Raw genomic sequence first — 17,754 nt, forward strand, 5'->3', positions numbered from 1 at the left:
TTTTCCAAATTAAATATTTGTCCTGTTAATTAAACAGTATGGGAGCGATAACTGCATTGATGCTGTGTTGGTCTAAGAAGACATTTTTATTTATTTAATTTTAATGCTTAGTCAAACAAATAGCTCAGGGTTACCAGCTTTGTGCTGCTTCAGACCCAGATGTATTGAACAAATAAAAAGAAAATTAAACAAGACTTGGAAATGTAAAACATGTTAACTGGCGCATGATATTTTTTAAAAACATCAAGATTTTAAGTTAGGCTAAATTATTAATGAACCAATGAGGATTTTTTTTAAACCATTTTTATTTTGTTAATTTCATTTTAATGGTTCTGTTGTGTTATACATGTATTTTTAAAAGTGCAAATACTCCAGGCAGTTAATCAATTGTTGAGGTCATAAAACTTCATGCATAATAACTATTAAAGACGTTTAACGGTGTTTGAAATAGTTTTATTTCCTCGGAATATGTTAACCACCCATAGACCGTTTATTAGCTAGCGTACATTGACATAAGTATGTCTAAATTAAATTGTGGCTTTGTAGATGCTCTTAACTTACTCTGATTTCGGTTTGATAAGCTACTGACAGCTTTGCTCTGCTTCGAGGGGAAAAAAACGGGGGAAAGGTCGTCGCTTAAATGATGACGCATTTCCGGGTTTGTGCAGTTTATTGTAACACGTGGAAATCTACAGTGGACTAAAACTTTGTTATATTTCATTATTTACAGTATTAGGACTGTCCCGGAGTAATCGATCACAATGGTCAAGCCAAAGTTCAAGGGAAAAAGCTCCATAAATCCCTCAAAGTCCAGCAGTAATCCCGGTAAGATTAAATAAACCGCTAACGTTAGTGTGGCTGTGAACTGCTAGCCAGCTAAAGCATTAGCCAACTCTTGTTGAGGAATAGCCTATACGAGAAGTTCTATAGTTATGTTTTCACCGTTGCCTGTTGTTAGAGCAACTTTATTCTATGTTTACAGAGTTACTCGTTGATTTCGTGTAACCATGACTTCTGTCAAGCCTTCAGGTGTCCAATCAGAGGCTGCTTGGCACGTGTATTGTTAAGACTAATAATGTCTGTGTACCAAAGTGCCCGTTTTTTACCTGGCATTTATAAGCGTTCAAGAATAAATGAATTACAAACTCGTTCTAGATTGCCACCACAATGATTGAATGTTTTTCAGAAATTTTTAGAATCAGTGTCAGAAATCTTTATTTTTACGGGATTATATTTGCTTGCTATAGTTGACTTTCAGGGAGAATTTTTCACCATTATGAGAACATTATGCCAAATGCTTAAATTGAATTAGCATAAATTGTCAGTCTGAGCAATTATGGCTGTCACTTACAATAGCTGTCACATTTTAACTATCCAAGGTATTTGTTTGTTTGATGTCTTTTAATGCCATTTTGATCCAGACCCTAATTCATTTCTTACACTGCTCATAATAAACTACTTATTAAACAAAAAGCAGTATTTCACGTTTAAACGATTTGCATATTTTATTGATACATGATCACTGAACGTGATCCGAAGTAAACATATTTTTTTAATGTAATCAAGGGTTACTTAAGGACAAATGCTACAAATTGTACACTACTGTTCAAGTTTGGGGTCAGAAAGATTTTGATCTTATTCAGCAAGGACAAATTGACAGACATTTACAGTGTTGTATTAAAAATACATGCTGTTCTGTTGAACTTTCTATTCATTAAAGAATCCTGAAAAAAGTATCACCGTTTCCACAAACATATTAAGCAGCACAAGTGTTTTTAAACGTTGGTAATAATAATTAAAAAAAATGTTTCTTGAGCAGCAAATTAGCATATTAAAATGTCTAAAAGATCCTGTGACACTGATGATTAGAGTACTAGCTGTTGAAAATTCAGCTTTGCCATCACAGGAATAAATTACATTTTAAAATATATTCAAATAGAAAAGTTCATTTAAATTGTAATCACAATATTGTTTCACATTATTACTGATTTACCATATTATGATCAAATAAATGCAGCCTCGGTGAACATGAGACATTTTTTTTACCTCTATAATTTGGTGGACTTTGGAAGTGACACAAAGGACTCTTCTGTTAATCGTGGCCCTTGTGCTTTGATTTAACGATCTGTCACAGTTATGAAGTGTATATAAAGTTACTGTACAGTGCACTATATGTCCCTGTATATAACAATGTTTGTCTCTTTTAACATTCTTTATCCCATAGACCGGGTCAAGGGAGCTGGAGGGAACAACATGAGGGACCGTGCCACCATCAAACGGTTGAATATGTACAGGCAGAAGCAGAGATGGTAACAATCAGACCTGTCATTTACAAAATATAACAATTCAGAATAGACTCAGAATGAGCTTTATTTACCAAGTGAGCACAAACACAGTGAATTTTATGGTTTCCAGTCACAAGACAATGAGCTGTTATTTTATTTTATTAAAAAATAATAATTATAATAATTTAAAGTTTTTAAATTATGATGAAGCATGTATATCTCTTTCATTTATATGCCCACAGCAACAGTCGAGGTAAGGTGATCAAGCCCTTGCAGTACCAGAACACAGTTGCTTCTGGAACTGTGGCCAGAGTTGAGCCCAACATCAAGTGGTTTGGTAAGAGCAATGGCTTTTTTTTATTTTTATTAATCAGTCTTAGTGTGTGTGATTGAAAGGAATTAGCTTTTTATTGAGGGAACTAGCCATCTTTTCTAAGTAATATTACAGGCCACTTATTCTGAGGTCATACCGTTCAAAATCCATATTGCATGTAACTATGTTTGAATATGTGAATATTTCTTCTGTTTTCCCATATGATTCCTTTACAGCCAATACACGTGTTATCAAGCAGTCATCCTTACAGAAATTCCAGGAAGAGATGAACGCGGTAAAGAAAGATCCGTACCGAGTAGTGATGAGACAGACTAAGCTACCGATGTCCTTGCTGCATGACCGAATAAAAGCACATGTGAGTATGAACGCAAGTTACACATGCATGCTGTTTTTATACAAAAACCCTGTTGTTGTTGTTGTTTTGTTTTTTTGTCACCATGTGGCATGATGTGAGAAGACAGGTAGGCTAATTGTTTGCATGCAGTTTGGTTTGCAGTTTTTCAGAGCAGGCAATCCAGTAATGCATTGTGATGAGCTCAGTGAAATAAATCCATCCAAGTAACATGAATCCTTCATTTATTTATAATTCAGTTGTAACCAGAAAATATCAATTAAAAAAATTAATCTGTTTTATATAATTTTATGCCTATTCGAATATCATAATGTTAGCAACATGCTAGCATCTAACTTTGGGCTTGACATGAGTATATAATATTTATTTACTATTATAGTGTTGTTAATATTTTTAATTTGCTTTTATTTTTCATTTTCATTTTTATTATTTCATTTCAAATTTTATGTGCTTTTGTCATTTTTATATGTTTGTGTTTTTTTATATTTCTCTTTAGCTTTAATCTATTATTTTATTTTTAGTCATTTTAGCACTTCAGCTTGTACTTTTTTCAGGCAACACATTTTTTAAGGTTTTCATGTAATAAGGTTTGTATTTTATTTCACCTCATTTCATCTCAATTACCGAAAATGATTAATAATACTTTTAGTTAATGAGGCATTAGATGTGCTTTTTTATGATACACAGTTTTTGTCTACGTAGATCGTTCCAAAGTTAGAAGATTCAGTGTATGATACTGTGTGTTGTCATTTGATTAGAAAAAATATGGCCTTATTAAAACAAAAATGTTTCTGGCTTCAATGGTCAGCTGCTCATTTCTGGCAATTCCTGTGAACAACTGGCTTTGCTCATTTGTATTTAAATGAGAAAACAGTTTTATAACATCTCATAACACCTCTTGGCTAAACGTCTTGTAAGTTGTGGACTTTATGTAACACATGCGGCACTACGATAAGAACACAACAAGAACAATTGTTGTGCCATGATAACGGTACAGTGATTTTATTAGTTTGACGGTGTAGTGAGGGCATACCCTGACCCGTGATAGAACTTGCTCTTTGGCACCTAAAGGCCTGCTGTCTGCCAGTAGTAAAGAACAGAGCTAAATATATGTGCTCAGAATAAAATAAAAGGTTTTGCTCTGTTCTTCATGTTCCTTCTGCAAATGTTGTTGATTTGCTTCAACATCTAAACTGTTCCATGTGTGAGCAAAACCTTTTAGGACTTTGCATAATGAACGTCCTAATTTACTTTTGTTCTATGTCTGAGGACTGTGACACACTCACAGTGTTTTGTTTTGTTTTTTTTGTAGGGAACTGGCAAAACTGTGTCAGTTGTTGATTTTCATCCTCTCTTTTTGATTTGTGGTGTTTGAGCCGCTCCTCCAGCATGTGCCATAATGCCCATTGTTTGCGCCCATTTTTTCTCTTTCTCAGAAATATTTTGAACATGTGATGTGGTGGTTAGCCTCAAATCAGGTTGTTTTTTATCATCCACGTCAATTGTTCCGAAGAAAAAGACTTTATCTTAAGGCATATTTTTCTGTTATTAACGCTATTAAAATTAGTTGTCTTTTTGTTAAAGTATATGTTCTATATACACTAGCATTCAAAAGTTTAGAGTTGTTAAGATTTATTAAATGTATTTTTTAAAGATATGTCTTATGCTCGTAAGGCTATTTATTTAATTATTTAATCACAAACTCATTAAAAACTGTAATATGAAATATTACAATTTCTATTTAACTATTTTCTATTTTTATTTCTATTACTGAAATTGTAATTTAATCCTGTGATGACAAAGCAGCCATTACTCCAGTCACATGACCCTTCAGAAATTATACTAATATGCTGCTTTTGTTCTCATTAATTTTTTATTATTATTATCAATGTTGTTGTTTTTTCTCAGGATTCTTTGATTAATAGAATGTTTAAAAAACAGCATTTATTTTAAATATTTGCTGTCAATTTTGATCAATTTAATGCATCCTTGATGAATGTAAGTATTAATTTCTTTTTTAAAAAACTGACCACAAGCTTTGGAACAGTACTGTATATAACATTCTATATATTTAAAAGAATGCATGAAAGCTGGTGTTTACTTAATGTAAACCACATCTGCATTTTGTTTGAGAATTGCAGATTACCATCTGATTTTTTTGGAATGTATCTAAATGGTCAGATCGGATTTAAAGTTTTCCATGTGTAGGATTCAACAGTGTGCAGTGCTTTCTGGAGCTGTGGCCAAATACACCACAATACAAATTGACCCTCATTTAGTGAATTATGTCACTTAGCATTGTGTTTAGGCTTAAATCTTTTCTATAGTAGATAAAATGCAGGCTACACTGTCTAAACAGACTGACTTCACCATTTCATTACGCAGAAAGTCAATCCTCAAGATAAGATAAGGAAACAAAATAGATTTATGTGCAATGTGAATAAAGCCATATTAGTATATGCTTTATAGAATAAATCATGTTTTGTGTGGCGCACAATTTTCTGACACACTCTTGTAAGCCACAGAATGTGCAGATGAGTACACTCTGCTCTACCATAAATCATTGGGGCTTCTTTCTTATTAATAATAGTAGCGCAGAGAGCTGTCAAATTGCTTGCAAGAGCTAAAATATCAGATGCCTCATCAAAGAAATTCCAAAAGTTATGAAGATTTATGATGAAGACGATAAAACGGTTGTCATGAAATCTGTTTGTCAACTGATCTTCTGCTGGTTTTTGTAGAACTCCAAGGTGCACATTCTGGACACAGAGACGTTTGAAACCACGTTTGGGCCAAAGGCACAAAGAAAGAGGCCCATCTTGTCTGTGGGAGAGCTGAAGGACTTTGCTGAACAGGCAGAGGTCTCTGCTCAGAGCTACAGTGCTGACAAAGACCGTGATTTGGTGTCTGAGGACAGCGGTGTCAAGTGAGCGAATGACTTCTAGAGATTCTGAAAATATGAGGTTCTGTACTTACTACAGGAACAAACTATAGCCTTGTTTTTCTAGCAAACTTGGCTTATATATCATGACATGACTCAATAAATGACTTAAAGCCGTTTCATTTTCTCGTCACTGCAGGGAAGAGGCTCGGGAGGAAATCTTTAAGAAAGGGCAGTCAAAGAGGATCTGGGGCGAGCTTTATAAGGTAGCTATTACCATCTCCCAACACCTTCATTAAAAGTTATAGGAAAAACCATAGCACTGCTCAATGACGTCATATCCTAAAATGAACAATGTTTTGTGCAGGTGATCGACTCTTCAGACGTCATTATCCAGGTGCTAGATGCTCGGGACCCTATGGGCACTCGTTCCCAGAGCATTGAGTCCTACCTGAAGAAAGAGAAATCTTGGAAACACCTAATCTTTGTGCTCAATAAGTGTGACCTCATTCCCACATGGGTTACGGTAAGAAATGAAAGTGTAATACTCCAGTATCAGTTCCAAAATCCGTTGAGCTGCCTATGTAGGTGGTATTTTAAGGTGACATAGGCACGCTACTGTTCCAGAAGTTTTGCAGGATGCCTTCGCTTGTCAAAACTTAATGTCTTATTTCAGAAAAGTAACCATTACAAAACTGACTGTTGCATTTGTGACATAACTATACTGTCATTATTGTGACATTAGCTTAGCAACATGCTAACACCAGCCTCTGTTAATCCATTTATGTTGGGTTTTCAGAAACAACAGAAATCTTGATGATAAATCTTATTCTTTTAGTAGCATAAAATATTAATAAAACAATTGTCTAATTTAAAAAAAAGACTATTTTACCCAATATATATATATATATGGGTGCTATGTATTTGTATGTATTAGAGTTTTGTTATCTTAGCAAAATGCTAACACCAGTTTGTTGAAATCCTGTTGCAGTTGGTGGAAAATATGTCAAAAATCTTAATTATAAAAATAATAAAATAAAAGTATAAAAATATACTTATTTATTCAGTAGTGAAAAGTATTGATAAAATATGAGCGCTAGGACTTGTACCATGTGACAACTGCAGAATCATTGAGGTGCTGTTTAGGCGTTGATAGTGTTGCCATAGAAATCCATAATTCCAAGTCTGAGGACATGAATTGCTCGGAGTAGAACGTCACGTGAGTATCGTGTTGTTAACTTAGCAAGTTCCTATATAGAGTGATCCAAAATGGTCACTTTTGTTGTTCCAGAACAGTTAGGATGTATGGAACCACCTTAGGCTGTAGACAGCAAGGCTGCTCACTAGGTTTCTGGAACAAGGCCACTGTCTGCAGTGTGTCCTGTCGTACATTCAATTCTACTGTTTCTGGAGTTTGTTTCACTGACAGATAGGCATGTTTATCTTGGCTTGCTTCAAATTTGTAATAGTTAACCAGTTAAAGGCTCCTTCCCTGACAGATATTTTTTCCGTCTTTCACATCTGTAATTCTTGTTTGTAATTCATGTTATTGGTGATTCTGAAATGCAACAACAAAGAATGAGGGAGTTATACCAGCTTTTTATAAGCTGCAGGCCTTTGCATTCAAGCCAACAAAGCATTTGCCTACCTCGTTCAGATTTATGACTGAGGTCTTTTGTAAACCTAACAGGCAAATGATTGGGAAACCCATTCATTTTGTTGTTGAAACTTAAGGGAATCACTTATCATTCTGCGGTGATTCTTGTTAGGCAGCTTGTGCCCTTGTTTTTTTGGGGGGGGGGTTTTATCTGTTCTGTCTTATCAAAAACAATTTCATAGATCACTTAGAATCTAGACCGAGGTAGAAATTTAGCACATACGTCCAGATTTGATTCTAAATTCCATGCTTTTCTTCCTATATCAAAAGTGAGGATCAGATTGAGATTTCTAAAGGTACAAACTGAAATGAAAATGATATGTGTATTCCATCTGAAGAGCATATGTACACATTTTTTATGCTCACATACCAGTAATTAAAATAATTCAACATCAATTATGAAAAGTATGAAAGATAAATAGGCACATTATGCCCACTCTCATGTTATACTCGCCCTCATGTTGTTCCAAACCTGTATGAATTTCGTTCTTCAGTTGAACAAAAAAGAAGACATTTTGAAGAATGTTGGTAAACAAACTGTTGATGGTCACAATTATCTTCCATGGTATTTTCCCCCATGCAATGGAAGTCATTGGCAATGACTTATTGCAAACGTGGCACAATACCACACTTGAATTCATTGAGCTCTTCCGAATGACCCATTTTTTCCACAAACGTTTGTAAATGCAGACTGTATGGCTAAGTGCTTAATTTTATACACCTGTAGTAATAGAAACCATTGAATTCAATAACTAAGAGACGTGTCCCAAAACGTTTTTGTCTATATAGTGGTAGGTATTATATAATACTTATATGTTTATATGTTCACAGTGCTTTTGAATTTATGATAAAATGTGATTTATAAAGAGGGATGCTTTAAGGAGCATTTTTGGACATTCGGGCATTTTATAAATCATTCATAGGAATGTTAATGAATACTGTTGTTCATTCACATTTAGGATAATTCTATGTACATTTTTATATGTGTGGCCCCTTTTTTGTTATTTAATTCTTGCTTATTCTTGTGTCTATGTTGTAGAAACGCTGGGTTGCAGTTCTTTCTCAGGAATACCCCACTTTGGCCTTTCATGCCAGCCTTACCAACTCCTTCGGCAAGGGCTCCCTTATTCAGCTCCTGCGGCAGTTTGGCAAGGTGAGGCTTTAAACATTTACAGCATTTTTTTTAATGCTCATGCACATTATCGTGCCTTAGAAACCAGGGGGTAACAGGTTTTAAACACACAACAGTTTCGATCCACGTCATTTATCTACTCAAGCTGCAGTTTTAGGACAAGGTCAGTCTGTTTTTTGGTCCGGAATGGCCACAGATGTAGAAAGCAGTGGCTTGGTTGGGTACCAGATGCACCGCACCCTCCCATGCTATTGGGCTCCTGTCCTGTCTTCACATCTGCTTCATAGCTATTTTTGAGAGCACAGCCGTAAACAAAAAATTAGAAATACTAAAAAGGAGAGTGGGCTTATGTAACACATATTTTGTTGAGAGTTATATGACAGGACACTCTTTTAAGAGTTAGAAAACAGTGGTGCAAAAATATCCTGGTTGCCATGCGTGCAAAATAAATCTGCAGGTGTAATGACATTTAAGAGGCCTTTGTAGGTTGTGTATGAAGTCTTTATTTCTTGGGCCCCCTTTTTAAATGTGTATAATGAAATGTGAGAGGGAATGTGTGCGAATTATTGGGAGAAGGGTTGATCCAAGATGATCTTGTTTTCCTGACCTCGATACCATGAAACCGACATTAAATCAGAGGACTTGACAGTATGTGTGCATTTCTTCTATTTAATTGCTGCTTTTCAAAATGACGTTTGCCTAGTCTTAACATGTCCATATTGATTTTTGCTCAGCTCCACTCAGACAAAAAGCAGATCAGTGTTGGCTTCATTGGTTACCCCAATGTTGGAAAGAGCTCTGTTATCAATACCCTGCGCTCCAAAAAAGTCTGTAACGTGGCACCCCTTGCTGGTGAGACAAAGGTAAGACCTCAGACGCTTTTTCTTTCCATCTCAGGGATGTGATTTTAACATATCTATATGGATTTCTGTGTTTTCCTACCTGAAAGGTAGGATCCATGTGAATTCTGAGAAAAAAATCTTTGATGCATTTTGTAGTTGAAATTATACTTGTTCTATAAAATAAAATTATTATTTTACAGTACAATAATATTATTGCAATAGTAATATATTTCTTTATTGATTTTTTTATTGTTCATATTTAACTAATAATATAATATTTTTCACAAATAATAATAAAGTAATTTGATATAATTATTATTATTGTTGTATAGTCATATTGAATGAGAAAAGCAGTTTTTTTCCCCTTAAATTTCTCTCATTAGCCAATCACATGCCTTTATCTCTGTTTGGGCCAAATTTTTTTTTTTTCTTAAAGGCATAGTTTACCCAAAAATGAAAAAAGGCTATGATCAGTTTGCTTACTCTAATGCCATTCCAAACCTGAGTGACATTTTTTCTCCCTAAGGACACAAAAGGAGAATTTTAGCACAATGTTCATGCTGCTATTTTCCATACAGTGTATATGAATGTTGACAAAAGCTGTGAACCAGGGGCCAAAAATGACAAAAACACTATTAATAATAACCCCATTACACTGTATTTTAAGTCGTCTTCTATTTAAGAGTTTTCATTTTTGATGAGATGTTCCTATAACATGTACTTGTGTTTGTCATGTACTGATCATGAACATCAGACGATTGAGGGATTCTTCTTGTACATGACATTCAATTATTCAGTTTTTTTTTAGCGAGTGTAAGGTTACCTGCCAGCTCCTGACATGTGGTAACATTTTGGAGGGCTTAAGTTTCCAGCATTTTGGTTTTGGCTGCAACTTTTGTGTATTCATGTTTTTGTGTGAAATTACTTTTTTATGTTGTCAAATTTTTCCTCTTATTGTACAAACATGGAACTGAGAAATGGTTTTTCAGAGAGCGAGTGAAAGTGCAAGGCAAAGGAAAAACATTACTGACGGAGGCCAGATTGAAATCAAATTCTAAACAAATCTGGACTTCCACGCTCGTGTTTGTTTTAAATGATAAATTGTATCATTTAAAATTTCCCCTGTGTGCCCTGATTTGAGTGTTTCTTCAATTAGTAGACATTTTCTGTCTCCTATTTTCCTTTATTTTTACAACAGTCTTTCTAGTTCGATTATGAGATAGATAGGTTTGATTTGATTTTAATAGCTTAAAAACTTGTTGTGCTTCCTTATCTAGTTTTTCCTATGTTGAAATGTTACGTTTGCCTGAATCACTGTTTAGGCCTTTGGCCAGGCAGTAATATTCATAAACAATCTATTTAGTTTTATAAACTTAAGAGTTAATTGACTGCTTGCTAACTTGTCGCAAGTTATTATAAATTGCGTATATTTAAATGCAGTTCGTTATATTAAAATGTTTTCGGTCTTGTGGTTTCTTAAATGGAGGTCATTGATGAATCTGTGGACATTCTGTCAGATGGCTCAAGCTCAACCTTTGTTTATGCCATAACCAACTGTTTTCTTTCTTTCTTTCTGACAGGTCTGGCAGTATATCACACTAATGAGGCGCATTTTTCTCATCGACTGTCCTGGCGTCGTCTATCCCTCCGACGACAGTGAGACTGACATTGTGCTGAAGGGAGTGGTACGATGACCTTGACTCTTAAAGTCAACCATTTATTTACATATGGCAATCCCAGCAGCTTCATCCGCTCACTTTGTATCTGTTGCATTTAGGTTCAAGTGGAGAAGATCCGAAATCCAGAGGATCACATTGGAGCGGTGCTGGAGAGGGCCAAAGCAGAGTACATCCAGAAGACATACAGAATTCCGTCCTGGAGCTCTGCCGAGGATTTCCTGGAAAAGCTCGCCTTTCGCACCGGAAAACTGCTCAAGGTCTGGCCTGATTGTGGAGTATCTGATAAAACGAACTGTCAGCTTGGTCCTCGTGGCACATTTGTTTATTCTTTCCTCTAGAGTGTCAGATTGAGATGTGACAGTTTGCTTACTTTAAGCCGGTGGAAAACCATTTAGTTTTAAGTTTGGATAGCCAATTTACAATACTATAATGCCAAAACCACTAAGATTTAGTACAGAATCAGATATAAAAATAAAAAAAAAAGGGTAGGTTGTATTTTTTTTTGTTCACATCTTTATCTCTGTCCAAACACTGTACATGTTGTTGCTGTAATGATTGGTATTTTGTGTTGTTCCACTTATATAGGGTGGAGAGCCAGATCTGTCTACTGTGTCTAAAATGGTTTTGAATGATTGGCAGAGGGGACGCATCCCCTTTTTTGTGAAACCTCCAGGAGGCGAGATGGATGAAGAGGTAAATGGACATTTGTTCTTAATATCCCACAAAGTTTAGTTTCTTTTAGCCAAAACAATTGCTCAGTCTTTGGAAATTTCAATTTAATATTCAAAAATGTTTTCCAAGATCATCACTGTTGCATGTTTTGCTAAAATTAGAGCTTTATGTTGTTTTTAAAGACCTCAGAAGACATTTTCTATTTAACTTCCTTAATGCATATTGAATTACTTGGTACAAATCCTCTTTTAAGTCACTGTGGCCAACAAAATTACTTTTTGCCTGTCTTTATACTGGCAGACCCTAATGCGCACTTAAACATTTATAGTCTTAAACTGACATTTGATCTTTCTACTCAGAACAAAGCACAACCGATGCTGGAAATGCCTGAGATGGAAACTGAGAAGGAAGAGTTGGGAAACAGACTTGAAGCTCAGGATGTGGAGGGGGCTTCATCTAGCCAGCTGGAAGATCAAAAGCTGCTGAGACAGAAAATGGAGGAGATGCAGAATATCTTCAGCAACGTCAAGCAGAACTTTGGCAAAATAAACGTCGCTCCGGAGTTCAGCGAGGAGGACCTTGTACCTGTTGAGATACCTGACATACTGGATCCCTCCTGGTCAGAAGATGGCCAAGACGAGGAAAATGAGGAGGATGAGGAAAAAGCGGAAGAGCAGATTGGAGAACAACAGGAAGAAGAATCCACTGTTTCCGGCTCCCCAACCAAAGCAGAGAAAAGGAGCACACGTGAAGTGAATGAAGAGATAGATGAGAAGATTGCCAAATTAAAACATTTTCTTGATCGTGCCAAGTCAAAGCACTTCTCCGCCATACGGTTTGTTTAAACTCATATTGATAATAATAATAGTAAATTTTATGTATAGGCACCTTTCAGGACACTCAAGGACACCTTACAGCATAGACTGCAAGATCAATAATAAACAAAGCAATACAAAACATAAACTACAAACATAGAATTACTTCAAATTATAATCTAGAAAGTTATGATTTAATTTTAAGGTAATGAGAAGGTTCTGTGAGGTTAAAGGGATAGTTCACCCAAAAATGATAACTATTCATTTTTGGGTGAACAATCCCTTTGACTCTTACCCTGTTGCAGTGGCCTGTTTAACTGATTTAGATTTTTCACTGTTTTGCTCTTATCTCTTGATATTATAATGTTGTCTTGATGTTTTACAGAATTCCTAAAGGCCTTTCTGAGAAGGTGTTCAATGAAACCATAGCAAAGCAGAATGGTGCAAAGAATGAGCAACAGAAAGGTACAACCAGCTAATGTCTCAGTTACGTATGGTAACCCTCGCTCCCTGATGGAGGGAACGGAGACGTTTTGTCAAGCCCAGACACCTCTGACATCATTGAGAAAAGGCCAATGAAATTGACAAGCAAAATTTGCATACCTGACCACGCCCCGGACATCCAGATATAAATAGGCCAGTGTGGCATTTGCTCACTCGTTTTGTTCTGACCTGTTGCTTTAGAATATGAGGAAAACAGGCTCTGATCCACAATCTTATGGCGCTTTTCCACTGCGTGGTACGACTCGGCTCAGTACGGCTCGGCTCGGTTTGCGTTTCCACTGCAGTTCAGTACCGCTTTAGAGTGGGCGGGATTATTCACATGTCGTTATAGTTGCACCGCCTCTACTACCACGACTCCAAAAATAAACGTTTTCATTCCTCGTCGCCCCATCAAGCTCTCGCTGGATCCGTTCCTCTGCTATCAACGAGAGGAACGTCTGTTCTTCCGCAACGGACAACGAAACAGACACTTTTTGGTTGTTAAAAAAAAAGGTGCGCTCGTTCAAAACAGTTGCGTTCGATCCTTCGCTGGCTGTGCTGATTTAAATCTAGCGGTTCTTTTGTGTTTGTGTCGCAAGGTCAGTGACGCAGGTAGTGACGATTCTCTCCAGCCAATCAGTGATCAGCAGAGTTTCACGTCACGTTTTGGTAACAGTACAGTTCACTTGGAACCTCAACCGAGGTGGTACTAAAAAAAGTACCAGGTACCAGGTACTGTACCCAGTGGAAAACCCCCCAAAAGTGAACCGTACCGAGCCGTACTGTGCCGTACCATGCAGTGGAAAAGCGCCATTAGCGTCTGGCCGTCGCAAATGGGAGGGCCAGAAATGCCGGGAGTGTGACTAGGGAAGGAGGAAATTGCTCTTTTAATGACTATATGGTGACTGCTCTGCTATGTGGCAGACAGTCGGAGCCCAGCAGGATCCACCTCCCTTCCTCCCAGTGGAAGTGGAGCTAGGCTGGTCAGCTGGTCCCTCCTCCCTGGGTCGCCCATCTCAGATTCGCTATGAAGCCTTTCGCGGGTTCTTAGCATCCTGAGGAAAGGACTGGCTGTGCCACATTGACTGGCCGCTGTTCAGGCTTGCCGGCCCAGACTGTTGCGGGGCCTCAGCAGTCCTCGCAGGGGGCCATCCCTGGCGATGAACAGACAGAGGCTACTGCTTGGGGGGGTAATGGGGTAGTTCTGCCGGATGAATTCCCTGGAACCTCTCGTTCCTCCAACCGCACGTGTTCTCCAGTAAGAGTTTCTGGGTGAGTTTGAGGCAGTAAGTGTTTAATGGCCTCTCTTTGTTTTTGACCGTGGAGAATTGCAGCGCAAATTCTTCAACAGTGTCACCAAAGAGACCAACCTGAGAAATAGGGGCGTTGAGAGAGCGCATTTTCTCAGCATCCCGCTTCTCTGCCAGATTGAGCCACAGGTGGCACTCCTGGACCACTAATGTGGACATCGCCCTCCCCAGAGCCTGCACCGTGACCTTTGTAAGCCAGAGGGCATAGTCAGTCGCCGAACACAGTTCCTGCATGCTCCAGGTTGGGACCACCCTTGTGCAGACCCTGGCCTGAATACCTGCAGGACAGCCATGGCGTGCAGAGCGGACACAGCTTGTCCAGAAGCAGCATAAGCTCTCACCACAAAGGACGAGATAACTTATATGCTCTAGACAGGAGTCTCGGATGGCTTTTCCAGGCGGAAAAATGCACCGCAATCGCTCACCACTCGGGGAAACCCCGTATATTTCCTTGTTGGACCACTGTCAAGGGTGGTGAGAACAGAGGAACCAGTGTATCGTGTTATAGCAGAAAGGTGCCTTCCACGATTTCATCAACTCCTTGTGCACTTCCGGGAAGAAAGGAACTGGGGCAGAGTGCAGCTGAGTGTCGCACTCGGTCATCAAGAACCAATCAACCAAGCGAGAGCGATCAGGACAGGGTGGAGGAGTCCACTCAAGTCTGATGCTCTCTGCTGCCTGGGTAAACACAGGTTCTCAAACTCACCCAGAAACTCTTACTAGAGAACACGTGCAGTTGGAGGAATGAGAGGTTCCCGGGAATTCATCCGGCAGAACTGTTCCCGCAACTTCTCCTTGCTCTCCTTCAGTGCACATCATCGAGGCATCGTACCCAGAAGTAGAAGGGCCAGGATGGGAAGCAGCTGAGGTGACTCTTTATCTTTATAAAAAAAGACATGAGCGCAATGTGCCAGTAGCCATGTCCTCACAAGAACATCCACAAAAGCTGCTTCAGCAAACACTGAGCACAGCAATCGTACCTGTCAGAGAGCGAGATGTACAACCTGCAACCAGAAGGACACGGATGGAAAGGCATGTTGTAAACGCACACAAATCCATCCGTGAAGCTCTTTTAGAGAAATTGCACTTTTAAGAGGAAATTTGCTTTCAAAGATCACATTGAAGCACACAGAGGTACTCTCACTACACTTATCTTTGTGAGGCCAAGAAAGAAACCGCTGCTTATTTTATAGATCCAATGAAGAGAAGATTGAAAGGTGAATGCAGTGCTGCATCTCCCAAAGAGATGCTGCATTGGCTCCGAAGAACAGAACGAGTGAGCAAATGCCACACTGGCCTATTTTTACTTGGATGCCTGGGGCATGGCCAGCTATGCAAATTTTGCTCGCCAGTTTCATTGGTCTTTTCTCAATGATGTCAGAGGTGTCTGGGCTCCCAAGTGTGACCCCTAGTGTCGGAACTTTGACACAACATCAAAGTAACTGACTGAAAGGGAACTTGCTTTCCATGGTTCGAAATAACGCTGTATTGATCGCATCATGCAAATGGAACTGAGTTTTATGAATAATGACATAAAATTATGGTGCATGGATATTCCAGCACATTTTGTGCTTGGTTACACTGAATTGCAGGTTTTTACAGTAAAATTGGGCAAATTTTTACTGAACTTTTGATTCCACCCTTTTAAGGTGTGTTTACAGTTTGCAGGTTTGGTTTGGTTTGATTAAAACAAACTCTGGTGCGAGTGTTTTGGTTAATTTGAATACGCGTAAACGCTGCCATCTGACCCTTGGTGCCCACCAAACAAGTGGATTGGGACACCCTGAGAAGCTTCCAAATCCTAGAAGTCGAAAGTGACTGACTGAAAGGGAAACCAAAGTTAATGCCAAATGTTTATGTATTAAAAGACATGACCTCTAGAACTGTGTATTTAATGTACAACAAAGCACTATTATTTACTTATTTGTTTGTTTTCTTGTTATATAATGTATTTTTTATATATATATTTGTAATCATTTTATACTGTTTAAAAGTTTGGGGTCAAAAAGGTTTATTTAAAAGAACTTTTAAATTGAAAAACTAGTTTTCTGTTTTGCAATTTTTTTTATATATTTTATCATTTATATTTTAATTTTATTCATGTGATAGCAATGCAGTTTTTTCAGCAGCCATTACTTCAGTCTTCAGTGTCATGTGATCCTTCAAAGAATCATTCTAATATGCTAATTTAAAAGAAGCTTTTATTATTATTAATGTTGAAAACGGTTGTTCTGCTTAATATTTTTGTGGGGGAAAAAATATACTTTTGAAGGTTTATTTGATGATTTGACGATTTAAAAGAACAGAATTTATTTGCAATAGAAATCTTTTTAAGAGTCTTTCCTGCCACTTTTGACTAATTTTAATGCATCCTTTCTGAATAAAAGAATTTCTTTCAAGAACAACATATTTCTTTCAAAAAGAGTATATTCACAGTATTTAAATATTGACAATAATATTAAATGTTAATATTGACAGCAATATAAAAAATATTTAAAATAGGCTTGCAAATCCAGTTGAATTCACTAAATAATTCCACAGAATCTTTTCAGAGATGTGTCAATGATTAGGGGTGTCTGGTGCTTCAAATAAGTGAGTAATGACACTCATCTTGTTTTGGTTTTCCAGCTGTGAATGCGGGTAAAAAGAGGAAAGCTCTGGAAGATGAGGAGCCTGCACCGCCTTCCAAACTCACATCTAAAGAGGTATACACTGTTCTCCCAGCTCAGTCATCTTGATTCCTCAGTCCAGATATATCACATAAATTTGAGACCAAACTTATCTCCTTCTCTCTGTTGAACTTTTCCACCTCAACAGAAAAGAAGACTGGAGCGTGCCCAGAAAGTGAAGAAAGTGGGGGTCCGCTATTATGAGACGCACAATGTCAAGAACAAGAATAAGAACAGAAAAATGCCCTCGGATGGCAAGAAAGCCAAACGAGCTAAGCGATAATACCTGGCCAGATACCCAGTCACATCAATCCCTGTTTCCAAGGTCAAGTCGGTGGCTAGGTTGGAACATCTGGTGTGGAATCACGGTGATTTGTGAAAAAGTGAAGGTTTGGTTGATCTGTGATGCAGTCTTTCCAATGCACTTTATTCATACTGTGGCACCAGCCATCGTCCTGAACATTATGACTACAACTAATTAATTTCAGTACAGTGCATTTTCAGAGCTTTTAACTTAAGTCAATGTCCTGATTCTGCAGTGTTGAAATGTGGATCATGTACCTGTTTATCTACATATGTTCTTTTTCTTTTATTTGGAGGAAAAAAATAAATACTCAGAACAGATGCTTTAATGTTTTATTCA

At 37.6% G+C, this 17,754-nt stretch overlaps 1 protein-coding gene across 1 annotated transcript; it reads left to right on the top strand.

Moving 5' to 3' along the window:
* Window positions 1-619: 619 nt before the first annotated feature.
* LOC107755255 (nucleolar GTP-binding protein 2-like) lies at window positions 620-17,748 on the top strand. The gene is made up of 16 exons (XM_016571985.1): window positions 620-825; window positions 2,225-2,309; window positions 2,528-2,622; window positions 2,835-2,974; window positions 5,713-5,897; window positions 6,052-6,118; window positions 6,220-6,378; window positions 8,549-8,662; window positions 9,376-9,504; window positions 11,064-11,168; window positions 11,261-11,419; window positions 11,748-11,855; window positions 12,194-12,669; window positions 13,035-13,114; window positions 17,071-17,147; window positions 17,260-17,748. Exons 1-16 carry the CDS (start codon window positions 762-764, stop codon window positions 17,392-17,394), a joined length of 2,178 nt encoding a protein of 725 aa, XP_016427471.1. The 5' UTR covers window positions 620-761; the 3' UTR covers window positions 17,395-17,748.
* Window positions 17,749-17,754: the final 6 nt, after the last annotated feature.

This window comes from Sinocyclocheilus rhinocerous, unplaced genomic scaffold (assembly GCF_001515625.1).
Source record: "Sinocyclocheilus rhinocerous isolate Xijiao unplaced genomic scaffold, SAMN03320098_v1.1 scaffold11, whole genome shotgun sequence".
Taxonomy (NCBI): domain Eukaryota; kingdom Metazoa; phylum Chordata; class Actinopteri; order Cypriniformes; family Cyprinidae; genus Sinocyclocheilus; species Sinocyclocheilus rhinocerous.

Coding starts and splice junctions, on each gene's coding strand:
- LOC107755255 (XM_016571985.1), top strand. CDS start 762: ATGGTCAAGCCAAAGTTCAAGGGAAAAAGCTCCATAAATCCCTCAAAG. Junction 5,898..6,051: donor TCTGAGGACAGCGGTGTCAA/GTGAGCGAATGA, acceptor TCGTCACTGCAG/GGAAGAGGCTCGGGAGGAAA. Junction 6,119..6,219: donor TCTGGGGCGAGCTTTATAAG/GTAGCTATTACC, acceptor TGTTTTGTGCAG/GTGATCGACTCTTCAGACGT.